This window comes from Geotrypetes seraphini, chromosome 9 (genome assembly GCF_902459505.1).
Source record: "Geotrypetes seraphini chromosome 9, aGeoSer1.1, whole genome shotgun sequence".
NCBI lineage: Eukaryota > Metazoa > Chordata > Amphibia > Gymnophiona > Dermophiidae > Geotrypetes > Geotrypetes seraphini.
Genome location: NC_047092.1, coordinates 184,092,847 through 184,119,263, shown reverse-complemented (window position 1 = coordinate 184,119,263; position 26,417 = coordinate 184,092,847). Strand labels below are relative to the sequence as shown.

The 26,417-nt window shown below is 42.8% G+C and overlaps 1 protein-coding gene across 7 annotated transcripts in view; it reads left to right on the top strand.

The window, feature by feature from the left end:
* The window catches only part of LPP (LIM domain containing preferred translocation partner in lipoma), a 715,450-nt gene that overhangs the window by 519,832 nt on the left and 169,201 nt on the right, over positions 1–26,417 (top strand). For all 7 annotated transcript variants that reach the window (XM_033958126.1, XM_033958131.1, XM_033958125.1 and 4 more), the window contains one exon: positions 8,574–8,696. In XM_033958126.1, the coding sequence (XP_033814017.1) occupies positions 8,574–8,696 (123 nt within the window). The remainder of the gene's footprint in view (positions 1–8,573; positions 8,697–26,417) is intronic.

Sequence of the window (26,417 nt, the reverse complement as noted above, 5' to 3'; positions counted from 1 at the left end):
TCATCTCTATCAGGCTTGTTGGGTTTCTCCTGCATTCCAGGAGCAACACATTTAGTTTTGGAGGAAAGGATGGTAGCTTCCAGTTGTAACTGTGGCTCCTAATGTCAGGAGAAGTAATATCAGGGTTTTATCCTTCTAATTAGCCAGGGAGCCAACATTACTAGCTGGAACTCTATTCAGAAAAAGTGGAACATGACAAAAGGGGAGAAACACCCTACAACTAACAAACTTCCATGCACTAAATGGCGTTTGGGGTGGGCGATGGGTTCGGGGGGAGAGGGGGAGGCCTGCAGGCAGGAGGGAGTGGGCATCTGTCCTGCTGCAAGATTTTGAAGGGGGGGTTGAGGGTTCCCATAAGACAGAGTGGGCATCTCTACTGCCGTGGGACTTCAAAGGGGAGTTTGGGGGTTCCGGCAGGAGGGAGTGGACATCTCTCTTGCTGTGGGACTTTGAAGGGGGGGTTTGAGGGTTCCGGCAGGAGGAAGTGGACATCTCTCCTGCTGTGGGACATTGAAGAAGGGTTTGAGGGTTCCAGCAGGAGGTAGTGGGCATCTCTCCTGCCGCAGGACTTCAAAGGGGGGATTGAGGGTTCCGGCAGGAGGGAGTGGACATCTCTCCTGCTGAGGGACTTTGAAGGGGGGTTTGAGGATTCCAGCAGGAGGAAATGGACATCTCTCCTGCCGCAGGACTTCAAAGGGGGGTTTGGGGTTCCAGCAAGAGGTAGTGAGAATCTCTCCTATCGATGTCAGGGGTCCCCTGCCTCAGCTAATCGAGGCAGAGTATCTCCACCCCCATCAGATGAGCCAGCAGGACTCCCTGAATCCGCAGGCGAGGTGATTAGGTTAAGAGGTAAGTTTTTGTTGCTTTCAGGAAGGTTAGAAGTCCTTCAAGGGATCTGATCTGTAGGGGTAGTTGATTCCAGTAGCTTGGTATGAAATGGGAGTAGGATTGTCGTCTGGCATTCTGGAGATGGAGGGCATGACCAGGGGAAATTTGGAGGCGTGTTTCTTCCTGGAAGCGGAGCGGTCTGGTCGGGATGTATGGAGGAAGCTTAGCTAACCTGTAACCAGACACCATGTTGGGCACGGACACAACGTTTACTATGGGTAACCAGCTGGCTGATGATAGGGCCTATGAGACGGGGTAATAGCCCCATACAAGCAATTGATCCACCTAGAGCCATTACTGGCCAATTAAATCCCTTTGAATATCGACCCCCCCCCCCCCTCCTCTCATTTTGCCTGTAGATGTAAGATGTTGATGTCTTTGCTGTTTCACGCCTTAATCATTTACATCACAGGTTCCCGCTCTGTTCTTTCACTTTTGCCTCCAGCATCTAGCTGAGAAGCAGTGATCACGGAAGTTTTTCGTTGCCTGTTACCCAAGAATTTTATGCCACCAAATATTTTGGCCCCCCGAAGAAGAAGTGTCATTTGAAACGAGGACCGACCGTGTCAGGTCCTTGTTTCTTATCCGTGAGAACCATCTTTTGGTTAACAACGGTTTATTGACTCCAATAAAGTACCAGTATCCAGTACATCATCTCTGCCGTCCTTCCTTTGGTTTTTGCTGTTTCTAGGCCAGTGCCAGCTTTATCGAATTCCGATACCGATCTTTTCAGTGAAGAGCAAGAGTTCAAAGTGCAAACGTTGACCTGGGACTTATTCTTCGATGTGGCTCAAGAGCAGGATTCCCGCACTTGTCGCTCGATTGCTTTCAGTATCAAGCGCCTGCTTGCCTTGCTCCACTGTTCGTTGCCGGCCCTGTTTTCGTTTCTTTGCTATCAATCATCTGCTGTGGAAACTAATTAGTTAGCACTGCAGTCACGAACGCTGCATATTAGCGGCTGCTTGTCGGGCTCTGGCAGGATCTGAATGGAGATCAGTGCACAGATGCCTTTCAGTGACATGTTTTCCTCACTAAGCTCAGACTGTGCATTAGAGGGATGAATGGAACTTTTCTTGTCATCGTGGGCAGCTTGATTGAGCAATTTTGTTCCCCACTACTGCCTTGTTTCATATTGTATTACTCTCTTCGCCTAGAACATATATTGACATCAAATAACACCTAAACTTTTGAGATACAGTGTATACTGTATGTATTGTATATCGGTCTGTCTACGGCTATAGATATCGATTTGTTATAGATACATATAAATAATATTGCTGCTTGTACATAAGTACATAAGTAGTCGCCTCCGCCGGGGCAGACCAGAGGTCCATCTAGCCCGGCGGTCCGCTCACGCGGTGGCCCATCAGGCATATTGCCTGATCTGCGGTCCTTGACTAATTTTATGTCTACCTCAACACTTATCTCTAAACTTTCCACTGCTCTTATCTGTACCCCTCAATCCCTTTGTCCTCCAGGAACCTATCCAGGTCATCCTTGAAACCCTGTACTGTGCTATTTCTTATCACGGCCTCCGGAAGGGTGTTCCATGTGTCCACCACCCTCTGTGTGAAGAAGAATTTCCTTGCGTTTGTTTTAAACCTGTCCCCCTTCAATTTCATCGAGTGACCCCTTGTTCTTGTGGTTTCTTTCAAATTGAAAAATCTATCCTTGTCAACCTTTTCGATGCCCCTCAGGATCTTGTAAGGATCAATTGCGGTAATTTCTCGTATGATGCTGAGTTAACACATAAATCCAAATTTTGCCTGTTACAAATTCTTTGGAATGTTGCGGTGTGGAGAGTTGGGAAGTTGGAAGCGAGGGATCTCGTCTGCTTCAGGCGTGTAGCATGACTGCTTACGTTGGTGATGCACCAGAAAACGTGCAGCTCGTGTGCAGCTGTAAAACAAGAATTTTGAGATCCAAAATCTATCTCATGCCCCCCCCCTCCACTATCCTCTTCTCCTATACCCCTCCCCCAGGCCATTACTTTCAATACCTTTGCTCACAACCCTAGGTCAGCACTTTAGAATCCTCTTTCCCCCCCCCCCCCTCTTCTAAGTCAGCACCCACTTGGTTTTCCCTTCTCCTGACTTCTTTAAGAACATATGAATTGCTCTACGGCAGGTGTGTCAAAGTCCTTCCTCGAGGGCCGCAATCCAGTCGGGTTTTCAGGATTTCCCCAATGAATATGCATTGAAAGCAGTGCATGCACACAGATCTCATGCATATTCATTGGGGAAATCCTGAAAACCCGACTGGATTCCGGCCCTCGAGGACCGACTTTGACACCTGTGCTCTACGGGGACAGACCAAAGGTCCATCAAGCCTAGAATCCTGTTTCCAACAGTGGCCAACTCAGGTCCCAAGTCCCTAGCTAGACCCCCAAGTAGTAAAACCAATTTTAAACTGCTTATCCTAGGAATAAGCAGTGGATTTCTCCAAAGTCATCTCAATAATGGCCTAAGGACTTCTCTTTTCAGAGATGATTCAAACCTTTTTTAAACCCTGCTAAGCTAACAGATTTCACCACATTCTCCAGCAGCGAATTCCAGAGTTTAATTACACGTTGTGTAAAGAAATATTTTCTCCAGTTTGTTTTAAATCTACTACTTAGCAGCTTCATCGCATGTCCCTTAGTCCTAGTATTTTTAGAAAGTGTGAACAAGCGATTCACATCTACCCTTTCCACTTCCCTCATTATTTTATAGACCTCTATCATATCACCCCTGAGCCATTTCTTCTCCGAGCTGAAGAGCCCTAGCCGCTTTAGCCTTTCCTCACAGGGAAGTCATCCCAAACCTTTTATCATTTTTGTCGCCCTTCTCTCTATACCTTTTCTAATTCCAGAATATCTTTTTCTGAGATACAGTGACCAGAACTCCACACGGTATTTGAGGTGCTTGAGTACAAAAAGGGGTCCCAGATAGACTGACTCCATCCACCAGGTCTCCATAAGAGTCACCCCCCCCCCCCTTCTCAATCGAGGACCATTGCTTCAAACAAATACCAAAGTGTGACACAAAAAGATACTGGAAGATACTATTTTTAGAACAAACTCAAATCTATAAAGATAAGGGCTGAAGCATCTTGATCTGATCTCTCTTTTCCCCCTTTTTTTGCTTCTTTCTCTTCCCCTCTGCCTCTTCCCTATACAGCCACCAAGCAGACACACACCCCATTCATTCAGGCAGGACACAGACACACACACGGAAGCTGCTTTGCAATTAATATGTGCTCTATATTTGTAATAAGACTATTCTTATATTCAATGGCTTTTCCAAACCAGCCCCTACTTTACTTCCCACCGCCTCTGAGGCCTGAACCCAGGACCTGAAACACAAAACCCAAAAGATACATACCTCTCAACATTGGAAACTACAGTATTTCATGTATTGCTAATAAAGGTTGGAAGCAGGTTAATTCATTCATTTTTCATGCTCACTCAGCCTTTTGTCTCATCTAATTGTTAATTCCCCTGTTGATTCATGAGCAACTGGACTGAGACCCTCCTATCTATCGTTTTGTAAAGGCGCCTTTGTGATTTATTTAAGAGCCTTGGAAGAGAGGCTGAATTGACCTGTGGATCAGGGGAGCAGCTCTCCCCTGAAAAGTCATCTTGCTGTCCTCTCTACCCACAAATTTATTTATTTATTCAATTTTCTATACCGTCTGTTCCGGTGGGCTCCCAATCTATCTAATGTACCTGGGGCAATGGGGGGGATTAAGGAGCAGCGTGGGATTTGAACCCACAACCCCAGGGTGCTGAGGCTGTAGCTTTAACCACAGCGCTGCTCACTCCCACGTCTAAAGATCCAGTGTATGGTGTCATTATTCATATCGGTATAGTGTGGCCTTTTTAAGTCTTTCCATTCAAGCTGCTTTTAATTTTCTGCTGGCAAAGCCAAAGAAAAAAAGCCTTTAAAATTAAGAACAGCAAATTTCTACTATGGGCCCAAAATTCAGCCAGTGGCTTTATCAAAGTCTCTTTACAACGCATATCTTGGTTTTATTTACCCCTGCCCTTATCCAGGGCGAGTCACACACTTACATACAAAATATACAATAACATATAACAAACAAGTCGCATCAACGATGGAAAACGGTCCAGCCCATAGAATCCATCAGGGACCAGCACCCCAAAATCCACAGTCTCCACTCTTCCTCATTTAAACAATCTCAGACCCTGTATTTCATCTGACAAAACAGTGAATTCCTCGAAAGATCAATACCAACAACTGAGATTTATATCATGAAGTAAGGGGACGTCTCGGTAAACTGGTTAGTCTCTGAGGTGCCACCAGTGTCTGTATCATTTCTGTTCCCTGAACATTTCATTCCAATTCCTGTTCTTTCTATTCTTCACCTTCTGTGTTTTGTTTTGTTTTTAAGGATATCTCTTTGAAGTTGTTTCTGGTCCACTTTTGATATTCATATTAGAGAATGACAGGAGAACAAATTTGTCCTGTCCCATTCTTACAAGTTCAGCCTTAACCGCACAAACCTCGAACACTTATGATTTGAAAGCATTTGAGGCTTGTGCAGATGAGGACGGAGCTTAGGCATTGGTGGAATGAGGCATTATGACATCACAATCTGAGGTCTAGAATGTTGCTGCTTAGGATTTTGAAGTGTTTGAGGCTTGTGCAGATGAGGACGGAGCTTAGGCATTGGTGGAATGAGGCATTATGACATCACAATCTGAGCTCTAGAATGTTGCTACTTAGGATTTTCAAGCGTTTGAGGCTTGTGCAGATGAGGACGGAGCTTAGGCATTGGTGGAATGAGGCATTATGACATCACAATCTGAGGTCTAGAATGTTGCTGCTTAGGATTTTGAAGTGTTTGAGGCTTGTGCAGATGAGGACGGAGCTTAGGCATTGGTGGAATGAGGCATTATGACATCACAATCTGAGCTCTAGAATGTTGCTACTTAGGATTTGAGAGCGTTTGAGGCTTGTGCAGATAAGGACGGAGCTTAGGCATTGGTGGAATGAGACATTATGACATCACAATCTGAGCTCTAGAATGTTGCTACTTAGGATTTTAAACCGTTTGAGGCTTGTGCAGATGAGGACGGAATTTAGGCATTGGTGGAATGAGACATTATGACATCACAATCTGAGGTCTAGAATGTTGCTACTTATGATTTGAAAGCGTTTGAGGCTTGTGCAGATGAGGGCGAAGCTTAGGCATTGGTGGAATGAGGCATTATGACATCACAATCTGAGCTCTAGAATGTTGCTACTTAGGATTTGAGAGCGTTTGAGGCTTGTGCAGATAAGGACGGAGCTTAGGCATTGGTGGAATGAGACATTATGACATCACAATCTGAGCTCTAGAATGTTGCTACTTAGGATTTTAAACCGTTTGAGGCTTGTGCAGATGAGGACGGAATTTAGGCATTGGTGGAATGAGACATTATGACATCACAATCTGAGGTCTAGAATGTTGCTACTTATGATTTGAAAGCGTTTGAGGCTTGTGCAGATGAGGGCGAAGCTTAGGCATTGGTGGAATAACAGAGTATCCCTATATGGAGTTGAAGATAAACTGATGATTCTCATTGAGTATTTTTATTTGATAATGTATTATTGATAGGTAATGTTTCTTACTTTTATGTATGTATTACCTGTTACCCGCTTAGTTGATAAGCGGGGGGAACATTTTAAAATAAATCAATTCTAATTTGCCGGGAAGGCCTCAATTTTTACCGAATGCTTCTGTTAGGTTAATATTTTCCTTGGGCAAGTTTAAGCAAGCTTCTCCATCGCTGGACACACTTCATTAGCTTGCAGTTAACAAGAGGGTTGATTTCAAACTTGGTTGTTGGATTTACAAAGCATTTTATGGTTTAAATTCTGAAGGCCTAACCAAACTTTTTGTCTTTACCCAGTACATAGGCCGTAGCTCCTTCCCAGACCCTGCCCAAGCTCCGCCCCTGACCCCACCCCCATAATAATAGTACTGATTGTTATGACTTTTTTTTCCATTCATTCTTCATATGCGCACACAATATAATCTAATTAACAATACATAATGCTTAATCACAAAATTAAACTACACATTGCACACTGTATGCTTCTCAACATTCATTCCTATCAGAACACCTGGCTTTGGTTACATTTGGCATTTTGCTGGCCTACATTTCAGGCACCTGTCATGGCCTTAGGGAGACACCTAGGGCTGTTTAAGATCGCCCAAGGCCACGTCTGGGTGAAACTACACCATGCCCAGCTTTGGGTGAGCTTAAGTGTCCCGACACATCTCCCTCAACCGTGAGAAATGCCTACAGGCGTCCTGCCTCTGGGTTTTTTGTTTTATAAACATACATCCCGATCGGCTGCTAGATAGCTGTAGGATGCCTACTGCTGCCTTCAATTGGGACGCCCATGTTCAGCCCCTTTCTCTCTCTCTCTCTCACAGCCTCTTTCCCTTGAGTATGACATTTCTCTCTTCTTCCCAACTCCCCAGTCCATCTCTCCCTCTCTGTCCCGGCTCTTCTATACCCTGCTCCACCATCTACCTACATTTGTGGCCCAAAGGACGTCATCGGTGATAGCCAATCACATACGCTACCCTGCTGCCAGCATTGGCGTCTTTCCTCTGATGAAATGGAAGTTACATTAGAGAAGACAGGCCACAGTAGTGAGAAGACCCCTGTGCCGTCAGCAGGGCAGCATATGCGACTGACTGCTGCCAGTGACGTCTTTTGGGCTGCAAATGAAGGTAGGACCGCCCCTGCTCCGGACAATGATCACATCAATTTGGGGGGTCCTATGACCCAGTAATCGGCTTACATCAAGGAATACTCAGAAGATAAAGTGTCCTGCAGTGAAAAATGTTAAATACAGAAAACAATTAGAATTTTTGTTTCCATTTTATGGTGTCAGAAATTTGGAATAATCTTCCATTACAGATTAGAATGCTTCCCTCTTATTATCCTTTTAACAAAGCAGTAAAAACATATTCGTTTTCAAAGGTATGATCTTAATGAAATAATGTAATTTTCATCGTTGAATTTATGCATTATGGTATTTCCCTCAAACGCTGAGGTTCTTCTTGAGGTTATCTGCTTAGAACTTTTATTTTGAAACAAGCAGAATATAAGCTTGTATGTAATATAGCATTGTAGAGGGGCATTTTCGATATGAGTCCAAGTATGAGAAACACATGTCTCCTGGAAGATGCTCAAAAGTCAACAGCTTTAATCAAAAATACTGAAAATGAGATTTAAACATCTGGGAAATTGGCGTTTAGAGGCGGTATCACTGTTTGCTGATAAACATCACCGCACAACAAAAAATGTGCCACGGAAAATGTCTACTGTATTACTGTGCATGAAGAATGTCAACGATGATGCAACACATTATCGCGGTAGCGAAACGATGCTCCCACATGTGGAGAAACATTTCCTTGTTGGAGCAAGGAGATAGCGGAGTGATGAGAGATAGCAGAGGTAGCAAGTACAGAGACGGGTAGTGAGGAGAGAATGTGTGACGAGAGAGAGTTTTCTGCATATTAATTAAAGTTATCCTGATTTGGGGTCCCCAAGGATCAGCGAGTCAAATGTAGATGTAATGAAGAATGCTGGGAATGGTGGAGAAAAGTGAGGAGAGACAGAACATTTAGATTCAAAAATTGGTTGACTACCTCACCCGGTGGAATCTCTTCTCTTTTCACAGGTTAATCCCCACAGCAAAACAATTGAAGAACGGCGATCAAGCTTGGATGCTGAGATTGATTCTTTGACCAGCATTCTGGCTGACTTGGAAAGCAGCTCTCCTTACAAACCACGGATGCCGCAGGTGGGCTATTGCTGTGTGATTAAGGATACAAACTACATCGAAGTTTCGAGAGAAGAGTCCATGTTCTTGTCTTTGCTCCCAGTTCTCAAGAAAAGGCCAGATTTTCAGGATATCCTAAAAAAATATGCATCAGATAGATTTGATGGATATGGTAAGCATGCAAGTCTCCATCGTGTTTATTCATTAGTGATTTCCTGAAAACCTGATCTGTGGTGGCTTTCAAGGTTTGGGAGTAAAGATCAAGGATCTAGGTAAGGGTGGGCAACCATGGTCCTTGAGGCCACAAGATTTTCAAGATTTCTACAATAAATATGCATGAGTGCTTTGCATCTACTGCTTCCATTGTATGCAAGTAAATCTCATGCATATTCATTGTGGAAATCTTGAAAACAGAATTGGTCTAGGTAGACTGCATCTTTCTAAGGGAAAATTTAGAGGAAGGGCCGCTCTATTAATACTATGCTATAATGTAGCAATGAATTGCAAGGGGTGGGGGGTGAACACATGGGCGGAACATGGAAGGAATCTGCATGTCTTCAATTGTGCACATAATTATAAGATACATGGTGTACTTTAGAAGTTGACCGAATGTCAGTTTTGGTTTCGGTTTCAGTTTCAATTTCAGCTCCAAAACTGGCCCACAATCTGGGTTTGAGTTTTGGCTGAAATTGAAACTCTCTATTCCCCCCACCACCATGATCACTTTCTAACTACCACCCCACCCCCATCCATCTGATCTTATCGCTCTTGCTTATCAAAGTGCCAATCTCAGTATGGTTGCTAAGACCTCCCACTGCAGTCTTGGCAGCCATTTTAAACCAGCAGTGGCACCAGGTAGAGGGGTTCTTTCCTGCCCCCAAAGAGACCAGAGACCAACAGGGCTCATTCATGTAGACCTGGGAAGGGCCCTCTGATGCTTGGGAGCCCTGGGGGGAGGGAGGGGGTTTGGCGGCAGTAACAGCCTGTCTTCTACCAGGGAGCCTGTCTTTTGCCAAGTTTGGGGGGGGAGGGGGGGAACAGGCATGACATTTTTGGTTTCATCGTCAGCTCTAATTGAAACCGAGCTGCAGATTTCAGCCATGGATTCAGTTTTGTGCCAGAACCCAAATCACCACTTTGGACAACCTGTAGCCCATCTAGAAATGCCCCACTTACACCTGCCATTTACCAGGTGTACATGCTTAAGCCTAAATGTTGCCACACCAATTCAGGTATATGCACTTATTCTATCATGGTATTTAGGTACACAAATGCCACCATAGACTTGGCAGTTGGCACGCAGCATTGGCGTCAAGTTATAGAATTTCCTTTTAACTAGTCGGATGACCAGACGATGAAAAATTCTAGCGTCACGAAGGGGTTCCATTATTTTGAGGACAGGTTGATCCAGTTCTAATTGTATCTAATGCCTAGGATTTATAGTTCCTGCATTTTGGGGGGACATGAGAAATATAAGCCCTGAAAGAAATACAAGAAAGTCAGGACCAGATCAGCCTGACCTGGAAAAATGGAGCCAGGATAAATCTCATGTTTCAGATGCCAATCCCAGACTTAGTTCCTTTCATCTAGCTGCCCCTAGGCCTGGAATTAATTACCCAAGTTTGTCCGCCAAGCCCCTTCCCTTGTTTAAAAGCAGACTGAAAGCCCACCTTTTTGATATAGCCTTCAACCCACTGCCCACCAACCCAGCCAGCAGATTGACCCTTCTCCTTAACTGTATCCATGGCATCCTGTCTGTTTTTGTTCAGATAAGAACATAACATAAGAACTGCCATCTCCGGATCAGACCCATGGTCCATCGAGTCCGGCGATCCGCACACGCGGAGGCCCAGTCAGGTATACACCTGATGTAGTTTTACCACCCATATCCCTCTATGCCTCTCATAAGGAGATGTGCATCTAATTTGCCTTTGAATCCTAGCACAGTGGATTCCTTAATAACCTCCTGTGGAAGAGCATTCCAGGCGTTCACCACTCGCTGCGTAAAGCAGAACCTCCTGACATTTGTCCTGGACTTGTCCCCCCTTAGCTTTAAACCATGTCCTCTTGTCCGTGTCACGTTGGACAGTGTAAATAATTTGTTTTTCTGCTCTATTTTATCGATGTCTTTCAGTATTTTGAACGTCTCTATCATGTCCCCTCGCAGCCTCCTCTTCTCAAGGGAGAACAGTCCTAGTTTCTTGAGTCGTTCCTCATATTCCAAGTTCTCCATACCTCTTATTAGCTTCGTTGCTCGTCTCTGCACCCTCTCCAGCAGTTTTATATCCCTCTTTAGTTTGGGAGACCAATGTTGGACACAGTATTCCAAGTGTGGTCTGACCATTGCTCTATAAAGCGGCATTATGACTTTCTCCGATCTGCTCATGATTCCTTTCTTTATCATTCCTAACATTCTGTTCGCTTTCTTTGCCGCTGCCGCACATTGTGCCGACGGCTTCAGGGTCCTATCTATCAGTACACCCAGGTCCCTTTCTTGTTCGCTCTTACCAAGAGTTGCTCCTGACATTCTATACTCGTGTTCCTTATTCTTACTGCCTAAATGCATTACTTTGCATTTCTCCACGTTGAACTTCATCTGCCATTGCTCTGCCCATTTCTCTAACTGATACAAGTCGCTCTGGAGTTCTTCGCTATCTTTCTGCGTTCTGATTGTCCGGCATAGCTTTGTGTCGTCTGCAAACTTAATGATCTCACTGGATATTCCGTCTTCAAGGTCATTGATATAAATGTTAAATAGGATCGGCCCAAGTACCGAGCCCTGGGGCACACCACTAGTCACTTTCTCCCAGTCTGAGAACTTCCCATTTATGCCCACTCTCTGCTTCCTGTTTTCCAGCCATTTGCCTATCCACCTGTGTATATCTCCCTCTATTCCATGGCATTGTAGTTTCCTGAGAAGTCTTTCATGCGGAACTTTGTCGAATGCCTTCTGGAAGTCCAAATATATTATGTCCACCGGCATTCCACTATCAATTTGCTTGTTCACGGTCTCAAAAAATTGAAGCAAATTCGTTAAACATGATTTCCCTTTCCTGAACCCATGTTGACTGGGTTTCAGCAATTCGTGTATATCTAAGTGCCGGACTATGCTATCCTTGATCAGTGCTTCAACCATCTTTCCAGGGACAGACGTAAGGCTCACAGGTCTGTAGTTGCCCGGTTCTCCTCTTGATCCCTTTTTGAAAATTGGCGTGACGTTCGCTATCTTCCAGTCATCCGGTATCTGTCCAGTTCTGATTGTCAGATTGGCGAGTTTTTGCAATAACTCTCCGATTTCAACCTTCAATTCCTTTAAGACTCTCGGGTGAATTCCATCCGGTCCAGGGGATTTGTCACTTTTAAGTTTGTCGATCTGGTAGTATATCTGGTCCAAATCTACTTCAACTGTGGTGAGGCTGTCTTCTATTACTCCACTAAACACTTTCACTGCTTCTGGTATTTTAGCGGTATCCTCCTCCGTAAAGACGGACGCAAAGAAGGAATTTAGTTTGTCCGCAATTTGTTTATCTTCCTTAATGTACCCTTTTCTTCCCTGATCGTCCAGGGGTCCCACCGCCTCTTTTGCGGGTTTTTTCCCTTTCACGTATCTAAAGAAGGGCTTGAAGTTTTTGGCCTCTTGCGCTATTTTTTCTTCATAGTCCTTTTTGGCATCCCTCACCGCCTTGTGACATTTCTTTTGATCATCTTTATGTATTTTCCATGCTTCGATTGTTTTCATGTGTTTCCATTTTTTGAAAGAGTCCTTCTTTTCTTGTATGGTTTCCCTCACCTGTCTGGTAAGCCATGCTGGTTCTCCCTTACCCTTTGTTCTCCTTTCTTTGGAGATCCTCGGAATGTATAGGTTTTGTGCTTCTGTGATAGTAGTTTTCAGTAGGGACCATGCCTGCTCTACTGTTTCAAGTTTATCCACCTTTTTTTTGAGTCGTTGTTTCACCATGGCTCTCATGCAATCGTATTTGCCCTTTTTAAAGTTAAAGGTTTTGGTTAAGGTTTTGGCACTTTTTCTATTCCCGATGTCAAGCTTAAAGATGATCACATTGTGATCGCTCGTCCCCAGCGGTGCCGTAACTTCTACTTCTTTTGTCGGTCCCGTGAGGCCATTTAGCACCAAGTCCAGGGTGGCGTTGCCTCTTGTCGGCTCTTTTACCATTTGTTCCAGGAAGCAATCCCCTAGCGCCTCCAGGAACTTGACCTCATTGCCGCAGTTGGAGGTTCCTAGTTTCCAGTCTATCCTCGGGAAATTGAAGTCTCCCAATATTATTACAATATTATTACAATATTACAATAAGATTGTAAGCTCTTTCGAGCAGGGACTGTCTTCTTTGTGACTCTGCACAGCGCTGCGTATGTCTGGTAGCACTATAGAAATAATTCATAGTAGTAGTAGCAGCAAACAAAACTACCTTTTATGTGTCCTGTCATGGGAACAATCATTTTTTTCTCTACTATATTGTAACCAAGAGTTTTTACTTGTGTAACAGAGGTTGCATTAAACAGCACTTTTAATAAGAGATTGCAATGAAGAGCAAGACGGATGACACATCTGAGTTATGCTGACGTGATTAAATAAAGCAGCAGTTGGAGTGTCTTAAGGTTGTCAAAAAGGCAATTTTTGTGTGTAATATTTTTATTTTTTTCAATTTTGTTACGCTAAAGAGGTTATGGCTCTTCAGCTTGGACAAGAAACAACTGAGGGGAATAAGGTAGAGGTTTACGAAATCCTGAGTGGTGCACAGTGGATAAAAGTGAATCAATTTTCACTCTTTTAAAAAGTATAAAGACTGGGGGGTCACTCAATGAAGTTACATAGAAATGCTTTGAAACAAATAGGAGGAAATATTTTTTCATTCAAAGAACAGTTAAGCTCTGGAACTTGTTGCCACAGGATGTGGTTACGGTGTTTAGTGTATCAGGGTTTAAAAAAAAAAAGGTGAGGAAAAGTCCATAAACTGCCATTGAGGTGGACATGGGAAAAGCCACCGAGATTGGTAGAATGGAATCTTGCTGCTCCTTGAGATTCTGCTTGGAATCTTGATACTCTGTTTTGGGATTCCGCATGGAATGTTGTTTGTTACTCTTTGGGGTTCCGGAATCTCTCCCTGCCAATTATCGCGCCCCATCCTACCTTTTTTTTTTTTTTTTTTAATCAATCACACGTTGTGTTGGGAAGGGCAACCGGCACACAGTAACCGGATTAGGTTAAACCGCCACTTGTAGCAAATCGTCATGCGTGCATGCGCCGCACGCTTTACAGTTTCTCTGCCGGCCACGGAGCTACAAACGCACGGAGCCACGGAAATTGAAATGCGCATACGCGCTAAGAGTATTATTATATAGGATGTGTTAGCATTTAACGTGCGCTAAATTGGTTGGCCCACCTTAATAAAAGGACCCCATAGTCAGGTATGTACAGGTAGATAAGGCTTAAGTCTGGAAAAGTTAAGAGCAATCCTCAAAACATGGATTTTGAAGCAGGATTTGAGCAAGCATTCCAGGCTTACAGTGCTGCAAGATGGAAAGTGTGGACTCTGGAATTAGCCTTGGAGGAGGACTTATGAAGAGCTTGCCCAAAGAATGAAGATGGTATTAGTTGCCCTACCACTGCCTATCGTACTTGTTTTAATTGGCGCAGTAATTGACTGCATGGTTTGAAACCGATTAAAAACTCATTAAAGTATGCACCGGGAGGCAACTCTACCATTATAGAATACTGACTTAATGCCCAGTTTTTTGGCACTTAGCTTTTTACGCCATTTATAGATTTCCCCCTACTAGTACGGGAACAGTGTAAGGGCTGATCCTGTTAATCTTAGGCAAGGTGATAGCAATCTTGGCACTCCACTTACATATGAATGTTTCATTGATCAGTAAAATATATTGTGCTATAGTTTAGAGAATAACATGGGGACAAATTTTTCCTGTCCCCGAGGGAACTCATTTTCCCATCCCAGTGAGTTCTTTTCCTGTCGCTGCCCCGTTCCTGCAAGCTCCGTCCTCATCTGCCCAAGCCTCAAATCCTTTCGAATCCTAAGTAGCAACATTCTAGAGCTCAGATTGTGATGTCATAATGCCTCATTCCACCAATGCCTAAGCTCCGTCCTCATCTGCACAAGCCTCAAACGCTTTAACATCCTAAGTAGCAACATTCTAGAGCTCAGATTGTGATGTCATAATGCCTCATTCCACCAATGCCTAAGCTCCGTCCTCATCCGCACAAGCCTCAGACATTTTAACATCATAAGAAGCAACATTCTAGAGCTCAGATTGTGATGTCATAATGCCTCATTCCACCAATGCCTAAGCTCCGTCCTCATCTGCACAAGCCTCAAACGCTTTCAAATCCTAAGTAGCAACATTCTAGAGCTCAGATTGTGATGTCATAATGCCTCATTCCACCAATGCCTAAGCTCCGTCCTCATCTGCACAAGCCTCAAACGCTTTAAAATCCTAAGTGGCAACATTCTAGAGCTCAGACTGTGATGTCATAATGCCTCATTCCACCAATGCCTAAGCTCCGTCCTCATCCGCGCAAACCTCAAACACTTTAAAATCATTAGTGTTCGAGGCTTGTGCGGTTAAGGCAGAGCTCTCAGGAATGGGGCAGGAGCAGCGTCTAAGTTCGCAGGAATGGGATGGGAAAATTGAATTCCTGTGGGGACGGGGAGAAACTTGTCCCATGTCATTCTCTATTGTACTTCTCTGCTCACTTTTGATTGATTCTACAAGTTGCCATCAAGTCCAGTCGGTTGAGGATGGTGGAGAAATTCTGGAGCCTTCCTTGAATGGACGTGTTTACTGGCACTTAGAAGAGCTTGTTTGTCTTTGGAGAAAGAGGTGTCCTGGTTGTGTGTGCTTAGTCCAACCTTCCCTCCTCTTGAGGAAGAGAATTGGAGATACTCAGGGTCTAGTCCCTTGTATTGAAACCGGATCTGTCTCCCTGTGCTCGTTCCTCTTTTATTTGAGTTAATGCTGTTTTGGATCCTTCCAGAGTCCTTGAAGTGAAGACCGTTCTGCATTCTACAAATTACCTTACCCAGTGATCAGTTAAGCTGCCAGTCACTATGGAAACAATAAAGATCTCGATGAGAACATGCGTCACCCTTGCAGAATCTGAGAACATTTTTACAGGAAATGGCGTGCTTTTTGTCCTTCTAAAAATGATATTTCTTTTTTTTTTTTTTTTTGCTGCACCTGTGAAATGTTAAGGTAGAACTCCTGCCAAATACTGTAAATATGCCCATTGCCAAGAGAAAGATGTATCAAAATATTTAGAAAGCTCCCCATCGACACTCACCGTTCTGAACGTAAGTAAATCGGGCGCCGCTAGGCTGTTCCTTCGTAGAACCACAAACTGAAGCATGCAGAATGTTAATAGTATACAACATAAACGGCGCAAGAAAGCTTCTCGGAAGGAGATTGTTATCGCCAATCCCTGTCATTCAAAAATAAAAGGTTTCATTTTAAGCAATATCCGTGCAAAAAAGAACGGAGAAGACAAGAGCGAGACTTAACAGGGGAGCTACTTGAATAGCTCTTGGGGGGAATTCAAGAAAGGGCATTAAGGGGTCCTTTTACTAAGGCACAGTACCCGATTAAGCGTGTGCTAACCTCTTTTTTAAATAAATTCTTTATTCATTTTTAAATCCAATACATAGTGCAAACAGATGAACAATCAAGTAATATAACATACTGCACTCTATTCCAACAAATAATATACAGCTATTAAAACTCTCCCCCCCTCCCGTCCTGGACGTGTATAACAATCTTCCATGAATCAAAGGGAAATAATATTAATAATTCATAACTTACAATATTTTGTTAACGGGCCCCAAATTTCCTTGAATTTGCTCTGATGTCCCCTCTGTATAGAATTAATGTTCTCAAACTTATAAATCTGACATAAGGATTCCCACCAGAAACTATAATTTAAGTTATCCCAACTTTTCCAGGCTACTCCTGTCATGATGAGGAGCAATTTGTTCTGATTTCCATTAATTGTCTCCTTGGGTAATAATATCGTTCCAAATAATATTATATCATATGGTAGTGATAGTGCTAAAGACGCCCATATATAATCGATGCCTTTAGTGGTTTGCATCTTTTTTGAACACCCTCCCCCATTTATTTATTTAATTCAGTTTTGATCCCGTTGCCTCCCAGGAGCTCAGAACGGGTTACAGGTTTACATTACATTACATTAGAGATTTCTATTCCGCCAATGCCTTACGGTTCAAGGCGGATTACATCAAAGTTAAGAAGAATTACATTAGAAGTTTGCAGGAACAGCATAAGCGATGTCATAATATTTACTTAAGAAGTACCAAAGAGTTGTCGAGATCTTAAGGTGATAAATGTTGAGTTGAGATCTTAAGGAGATAAGTATTGGGTAAATTAGAAGCATTTTAGACTATGTTGGGTAGATAGAAGAACATTAGAGAGTATTAAGGGTATAGAGAGGGATGGGTATGGACTGGTCGTGCTAGATGGGTTTTATGTATTTTTTGAAGAGTAAGGTTTTAATATCTTTCTTGAAGTTTTTACATACATAATTTCTGTACAAGTTTACGATACTAGTTTTTATCCTAACTTGATACGTACTGGGGGTCTAATATTAAAGTACATAATATACAGTTTACTGAAACATAGAAACATGACGGCAGATAAAGGCCAAATGGCCCATCTAGTCTGCCCATCAGTTTGCTATAATGTATAATACATGTTATCCTTATGTGACACATACCGGTTCTGGTACCAATATACATTTCTTTGTAGGCTATCGGTCAAGGGTACGGGTCTAGGTGAAGAGGTCTGTTTTTATTGCTTTTCTAAAGTTGAGGAGTCCTTCAAGGGATCTGATCGGCAGGGGCATTCAATTCCAGTGGCTTGGTATGAAGTGGGCGTAGGACCGTCGCTTTGCGGTTTTCAGTTGAAGGGCACGACTAGAGGGCATTTTGAGGTGCATTTCATCCTGGGAGCGGAAGGACCGGTTCGGCACATACAGAGGAAGCTTAATCGTCATGTAAGGCCGGCGCCATGTCTTTAAAGGATTTGAACGCTGGCATCAGGCCCTTGAAGACACAGCATTTGGCTACGGGCAGCCAGTCAGCCGATGTTAGAGCATGGGAGACAGGGTCGCGGGCATGGAGGTTTTTCAGAAGCCTGATTGCCGTATTTTGAACACGCTGGAGATGTCGTACATTCTTCACCGTGAGACCGTTGAATAGTGCATTGCAGTAATCCATGCATGAGAGTGCTAAGGCATAGAGTAGTTGGGCAAAGTTTCTAGAATCTGCTTTACCCTGTCTATAACATCTGAAATCTTCCAGAGGAAGAATGAAATAAAAAGAATGAAGAAAGGGTGAGATCTGGTGCACAAGACATCAGCTCCCCAAGTCACAGCTTAAAATTACTTTTTAATGTAGTTTGCTCAGTCCCTATCACTGAGGATTGATTGTGCATGTGTGTGTCCTCATTCCCCTGAGCCTAACAAACGACCCCATCTCATGTTCCATTTGTATGCAATGGTATGTCGATCCAGCCTAGTAGCGCTCCTGGAAAAGGCCCCTCTTCTCAGCTCTGAAGCTTCTTTGGATTGACGGAGAATTGTGTGAAAGCAGCATTCATAGTCCCTCGTGGGGCAGAAGTCAAGGCCATTGCTCTGAGATAACTTAGTGACTGAATTCATGATGGCAAAGTTCCAGAAGGAGCCTTGTTGCATGCCCTCTGACCCACAACCATCGCTGCAATGACCAGAAGAGAAAGGCTGGGGGGGGGGGGGGGATCTAAAACAGAGCAATAATTTCCAAATAGTTGCTTAAGGAGTTGGATCCAAGCCCTGGTTCTTTTTGAGATGGAAATACAAAGGATTTGCAATAAACTGCCAAATAAAACCAAAAGTGATTGGGGTTTTTCCCCTATTTCTAATGAAAAGGGAGCAGGGATCTTGATAGATTCACATACCAAAGCCCCCAAAGAATATTTTATTCCTAGTCTTCTCCTGTCGTCACTTTGTGCATGTATACTGCTCTTCAAGGAAGCTGGGGGGGGGGGGGGAGAAAGGAGATGCCCTGCCATAGTAGTCTCTCAAAACAACCAGTCAGTGACAGATATAGAGTGCTCCAATTCACTTTTGTGAAGACAAGTGTAAGCCAAACACTGCTTTGAAGAGGTATTTCTAATCCTGAGGTTGTATAACATTAATATTACCCTGATTATTTTGCTTCACTTGTCATCCCTTATGTTCGTACTCAGGGTGGTCCTCAGTACTATGTAAAAAAAAATCAACCTGGCAAATATTTCAAGAGGTGAAGAGGAGAGGTACCGGTGCCCCTGTGAAGATGGCGCCAGGGGCGTCCCCCCTTTTCCCCCCCATCTCCCTTCCTACTCCACTCGTCGCAGTGGTCACCTGGAAGTTAACTGGGCGCTGGCAGTATTCAGACTGATGCCTGGGTATTTATTTTATTTATTTAAAAAATGTATATCCTACAGTTCTATGCGGATTATAATAAAACCGTTTTTGCTGTCGTGACTTCATGCAGACATAAAAGTGTCACCAACTGGCTAAAGGTGAACTCCACCCCTAACCTAACTGGTTGGAAGATGGCTGGTTAGCAGCAATATTCAGTGGCCCTGAATATAGTGTGCCAGATCGCTCAATGTTGTTTAGGCCGGTGGGTCTTCATCTTAAAGCATGCGGAGACTGACTTAAAGAATCATGTTCAAATTTGCCTGCATTTGTTTCAAAACCTTAACTGGTTTGGCTCCAATTTACCTTCCCTCTCATTTTGAGTTGGCTCATACCACCAAGACAACTCGTACATCTTACTTCTTTGATTTTTCTGTCTTACTCCCTGTCCCCTTCCTTTTCTTGTCTACTTCATCCCCTCAATCCCAATAACAAAGCTGATATCTTAGAAATCAACCTTAAACTGATTAAAATCAACTCATCAAAAAATCAAAAAATCATCAACAAATCAAAAAATCATCAACAAATCAAAAAATCATCAACAAATCAAAATGTGTACTATTTCCCGCCTCAGACACCGTTTGTCTAGTAGATCCCATCAAAATAGACTCCATCCCAGTTCAATCGGACTCTAAGGTGAAAATACTTGGAGTGATTTTGGACCAAAATCTTTCTTATCACCAACAAATCAACTCAGTAGTTAGCAAATGCTTCTATAAACTAAAACTTACTCAATCTCTTTCTTCATTACTGGATCCTTCTTCCCTAAATATCCTTATCCATTTCCTTATCATTAGAGAATGACACGGTGAGAAAATTCATCATCGTTCCCGGAACCATCTCCATGTCATTCTTTAAGGAGAGAGGGAAGAATCAGAGTATGAATGGGCCCAGCCACTGGCCCTCAAGCCTTGCATTGAAGAACATTGGTGTAGAAGGACTGAGTTTGAGATGGATACTAAAGAACGGCACGGAATGCTTTCCCACGGTTATCCGCAGGGACGGGGACGGTGATTAATTTTCTCACCGTGTCATTCTCTACTTATCATCTCAAACATTGATTACTGTAATACACTTTATCAAGGTATAACCCAAAAAGAGATCCGCAGACTACAAATTCTACAAAATACTGCCATTAAACTCATCTATCGTGCTAAAAAATTTGACCATGTCACCCCGCTCCTACGTGATGCACATTGGCTCCCTATCACTCATCGCATCACATACAAAATTCTGCTACTCACTTACAAAATCAAACAATACCACATCCCCGCCTTCATTGATAAATATTTATTCCCTTACGCCTCTAGTCCTACACTCCATTCAGACTATCAAGATCTTCTTGTTATTCCATCCATTCGAGAAATCTTCTACGATACAACCCGTAATTCCAATTTCTCAGTCATGGCGCCCTCTTTGGAACAAGAGTCCTCTCTCCCTATATTTAAGACCAAACTCAAAACGTTTCTCTTCAATGATGCCTACGACACCTAATCTAGGATTTCGTCTGCTTTTCCTGGAGGCTTTTAAATCCAAACGCCTCCTTGGAGGTGAAACAATCCATCTTGTTCTACCCTCCCCTTCCTTGCTTTTATATTTTTTTATCTCAATTTATTTTTTTGCATCCTCATGTATTTACCTTCCCCATGATGTTAGTCTTAAGTTATGTCACCCCCCCTTCACTAAATTAGATGATGAGTTTTTCTTTTTCTCCCTTTTTTTTAACATTTGCTTTTAAATATATTTTATTAATTGTAAACCGCCTAGATATTATTTTGTGATAGACGGTATATCAAGTTATTAATAAACTTAGAAACTTATCCTACACTGAAATCTTCTTTATAAGAGATTCTTAGATAGGATACTCTCATTTCAAGCTGGCAAAATGAATGCTTGGCTAAGTGAAACCATCGTAAAAGCCTTCTCTTATCAATCTTTTAGAAAATTAGTAAAGACTTATCTTTTTGATAAATTTGATACTTTATAACCTTTTGTATTTTCTTGTTGCTTGTACTTCGCTGGTTGTTAGCTGTCTCTTTTGTGAACCGCTTAGAACTGTGATGGTGTTGCGGTTTATAAAAATAAAGTTATTATTATTAATATGTATACTTTGGAGGAAAGGCGGGAGAGGGGAGATTTGAGATATGGCATAAATGCACATGAGGTGAGTCTCTTTCAATTGAAAGGAAACTCTGGAATGAGGGGCCGTAGGATGAAGATGAAAGGGGATAGACTGAGAAAATACTTTTTCACAGAAAAGGTGGTGAATGTGTGGAACGCCCTCCTAGTGGAGGTGGTGGAGACGGAAAATGTAACTGAATCCAAGAAAGCTTGAGAGAAATACGTTAGCTCTCTAAGGGAGATCAAGGGATAGGCAGACTGGATGGTCTTTATCGGCCTTCATTGTTCTTTTTCTGTGTTTCTATGAATATTGCGTAGACAGTTCTCCCTCCAGCCTCCACTTCATTTCAGCTGCCTGCCTGCTTTGTGGTGGTGTTCTTGAATTTCTATCTGAGGAAGGGACACATCAAGTCCCAGAAACTGGGCTTGGTTGGGCATTGTAACGAGCTTTTCCTGAAGAATGTCATCTCGTTTTATTTGAGGCTATCCGGATGAAGACCCAAGCTAAGTTCTGAGGTTTTTTCCTGGGGACGGCTGGGGGGTTCTCTGTTGCCTTTATTGAACGCAGTTAAGTACATCAAAATTTGTACCACTTATATTTTTGACGTATTTATCACTTTTGATGGTGTGTGGGTGAAGTGGGTCTTATCATTGCTCACTTACCCTTTGTGTTAAGCGCTGGAGTATTCTCTCCCTATCGCTGACTGTTCACACTGAGGGCACGCCATATTCACATTATAAATTAGATTCGGTTGTGTAACTAACTAGCTTAGTACGCTCCAGAGTCCCTACTGTGAGAACTCATTGACTATCACTGCTCATCTCTGCATCTTTAGACAGTACTCTTAGGAAATCTGATAATAAATCAGAGAAAATAAAGAGGTTAAACTTGACCACATCACTGAAGCCTTCATCAACTCACATTGGCTTCCAATCCAAGAAAGAATCCAATTCAAATTCTACTGCATATTATTTAAAACCCTACACGGAGACAGCCCATCATACTTGAACAATCGCCTCATCCAAGCACCCACTACAAGACACAGAAAAACGCACTCCCCATTCATACCCCCCCCAATCAAGGAAGTAAAAAGAACAAAACTACACGACGGCCTCCTAGCCACCCAAGCCGCAAGGCTGGACAACCAGATCTCCAACCTCTTGATGACCACCCCAGACTATAGGACGTTCAGAAAAGAAATAAAAACCACACTCTTCAAGAAATTCCTGAAGCAGCAATAACACCACGACCTCCTAGTAACTCTAAAACTGACATTTGATCTACCCATTACTGCACTAATAATAACAAAAGAACTTCCACTATGACCACCTATTAACTCTTTTACAAACCACCTCACCCTCAACAACCCGCTAAATGTTTATAAGATCTACAACTTACCTCTCTTGCTAATCATTGTAACTCTGTTTTTTTTTTTTTAATTAACCTTTTGTAATCCGCCTTGAACCGCAAGGTAATGGCGGAATAGAAATCCCTAATGTAATGTAATGTAATGTAATTTCAGATGGAGACAGGAGAGTCCAAGAGCAATGGTTACAGACTGTTCTTATTCCCAGGGCCTTGACTGACCGACTGACTTCCCATTACTGAGACCTCATCTAAAAAAAAAAAGAGAGATGTCCTGAAATAACTCAAGCTTAAGTAAGCGTCAGGAATTGAAACCTTCTTTCTAGAAGATTTGCGCTGGTATAGACAAACAAATAAATTAAATGTGGATGGACTGGATTCCTTTTATGCTGAGTCGGTTTGAAGAAGAGACGGCTCAGGGGTGATGTGATAGAGGTCTGTAAAATACTGAGTGGAGTGGAAAGGGTAGATGTGAATCACTTGTCACTCTTTTCAAAAATACTAGGACTAGGGGGCATGCGATGAAGCTATTAAGTAGTAGATTTAAAACAAACCAGAGAAAATATTTCTTCACACAATGTATAATTAAACTCTAGAATTTGTTGCTGGAGAATGTAGTGAAATCAGTTAGCTTAGCGGGGTTTAAAAAAGGTTTGGATAATTTCCTAAAAGAGAAGTCCATAGGCCATTATTAAGATGGACTTGGGGAAATCCACTGCTTATTCCTAGAATAAGGAGAATAAAATCTATTTTACTACTTAGGATCTAGCTAGGTACTTAGGACCTGGGTTGGCCACTCTTGGAAACAGGATCCTGGGCTTTATAGACCTTTGTTCTATCCCAGTATAGCAACTCTTATGTTTTTATGTGAGCCAAGTATAGGACAGTCAAGCCATTGTGACATCACTGATGACATTGGCTCTTAGGCATTATGACATCACAATCTCAGCTCCGGAATGTTGCTACTCTTTGGGTTTCTGCCATTGTGACATCACTGCTGAGGTTGGCTCTTAGGCATTATGACTTCACAATCTCAGCTCCGGAATGTTGCTACTCTTTGGGTTTCTGCCATTGTGACATCACTGCTGAGGTTGGCTCTTAGGCATTATGACTTCACAATCTCAGCTCCGGAATGTTGCTACTCTTTGGGTTTCTGCCAGGTACTTGGGACCTGGGTTGGCCACTGTCGGAAACAGGATCCTGGGCTTGATGGACCTTCCGTCTGTCCCAGTAGGGCAAATCTTATGTTCTTTGAATGCTTTAAAGTTGGTAAAATGTGTGAGAGGGTTTAGGCAGCAGAGAATCTCTCCTCTGTCATTATCACACGGTAGCATTGCTTTGGGTTGCTGTGTGGCATTTGACAGATGGAACGTAGGTGGATTTGGATTCAATAACTATATACACTGCAGCAGTCTTGCCTTTGCTGCTGTACTTTCAACAATATTTGCCACTCTACAGCAGAAAATATAAAGCAGGCTGGGGCAGTCCGCCAGTTGGCGACTTTGCCTGATTGCGCATTCCAGAGCTATTTTGGGAAAGAGGATCCTGAACTGCCTTTTTTGTTATAGTTTCTAGCATTCTCTTTCATTTGGGGTTTCTAGGCCCACTGGGAACCTTCTGCTGCCTCTTTATAATTCCTATTCTACCCTTCAATGAACAATTCATACAAATTCTCAAGTGAAGTTTTTCTTTCAGGCATTTTAGTTTAGATTGTGAGCCTATCTGAGACAGAGAGGGGAGTTTCGTGTGCCTACTATATTATTAGCTTTGTAAACCACGTAATGCTCACGTGGAAGCGGTATATCAAATTCAATAAATACAATACAATGTGTGGGTCTGACGGTGACCAGCCCTTGAACCTGCTTAAAAAGAACGGTTTATCCTTGAGCTGAGGACAGATTTTTAAAAGGTTTGGATAATTTCCCAAAAGAGAAATCCATAGGCCATTATTGAGATGGACTTGGGGGAAATCCACTGCTCATTTCTAGGATAGGGAGCATAAAATCTGTTTTACTCCTTGGGGATCTAGCTAGGTGCTTGGAACCTGGGTTGACCACTGTTGGAAACAGTATAAGCTTGATGGACCTTTGGTCTGTCCCATTATGTTCTTATCAGAGCCTGTGAGGTCAAAGGCTCAGGTCTGTACTTAATAACAACCCCCCCCCAAAAAAAAAACCTGTTCTACTTGCAGGAGTCTCCAGGCTATTTGAGTGACTGGACTCAAGAATAGTGCTACATACAGATTCTGTGAGAGCCCTCAGGTCCGTGAGTGATAGTTTAACCATGTCTTCATTAAAGAAATTCAAGAGGTTTATAATTGGATTTTGCAGGAACAGCCCCAACCTCTGGAATTCTCCTCCGATTCATCCACGCTCATCTCAGGAAGAAGGCATGTACCCAGATTTTCTCTGAAACTTTTCAACCATTTACGAGATCAATTTGCTACCTCAGTGATCTTGCCCAATGCCAGTCACTAATTCTTTTAGGCCTGAAGAGTCATACTCTTGAACCTCTTTTCCCTCTCACTGTCTTCTGTTGTACATGTTTACAATAGTTACACTAGTCTATGTTATTGTTTGTAAGGTCTGAAGTAGATACATTTGGACAACTTCCTAGAGGAAAAGTCCATAGTCTGTTATGGAGAAAGACATGGGGGAAGCCACTGCTTGCCCCGGATCAGTAGCATGGAATGTTGCTACTCTTTGGGGATTCCGCATGGAATGTTGCACTCTTTGGGGTTCCGGAATCTTGTTACTTTTTGGGGATTCTGCATGGAATGTTGCACTCTTTGGGGTTCCGGAATCTTGTTACTTTTTGGGGTTTCTGCATGGAATATTGCACTCTTTGGGGTTCCAGAATCTTGTTACTCTTTGGGGATTCTGCATGGAATGTTGCACTCTTTGGGGTTCCGGAATCTTGCTTACTCTGAGATAATGGAATGCTGCTACTCTTTGGGGATTCCGCATGGAATGTTGCTACTCTTTGGGATTTTGAAATCTTGCTTACTCTGAGATAATGGAATGCTGCTACTCTTTGGGGATTCCGCATGGAATGTTGCTACTCTTTGGGGTTCCAGAATCTTGTTTACTCTAAGATAATGGAATGTTGCTACTCTTTGAGGATTCTGCATGGAATGTTGCTACTCTTTGGGATTCCAGAATCCTGCTTACTCTGAGACAATGGAATGTTGCTCCTTAGGTTTTGGCTAGGTACTAGGGACCTGGATTGGCCATCGGAGAACGGGCTACTGGGCTTGATGGACCTTTGGTCTGACCCAGTAAGGCTAGTCTTGTGCTCTTAGTACGAGTGTTAGAGCAGCAGGTTATGAATCAGGGAAGCCAGGGTTCAAATTCCAATAACATAACGACATAACATAAGTTCTTATATATCGCAACTGCCTTACGGTTCTGTGTGGTTCACAAAGTAAGAAATACTAACATTATAGCAGATCATAAATATTTAGTCTAAATATTTCCTAGGAAATATTAACATTATAGCATGTTATAAAAATGTATTTCCTAAAAAGATATGTTTTCAACTTTTTTCTAAAAGCTGAGTAAGAAGTGGAAAAAGAGATATAAATTCGAACTTGTTTTTCCCAAAGGGCTGCTTGATTTGCCAACATTTTAGACAAGAATCGTTTGTAAATACTTCCCTTAACTAATCGTAAATGTTTCCTATTTGCAAATCTGAAGATAACTTGGCAGTAATCCATGCCCCACTTTAAAACATACACAACCAAACTTAAAAACGACTCCAGCCTCCACAG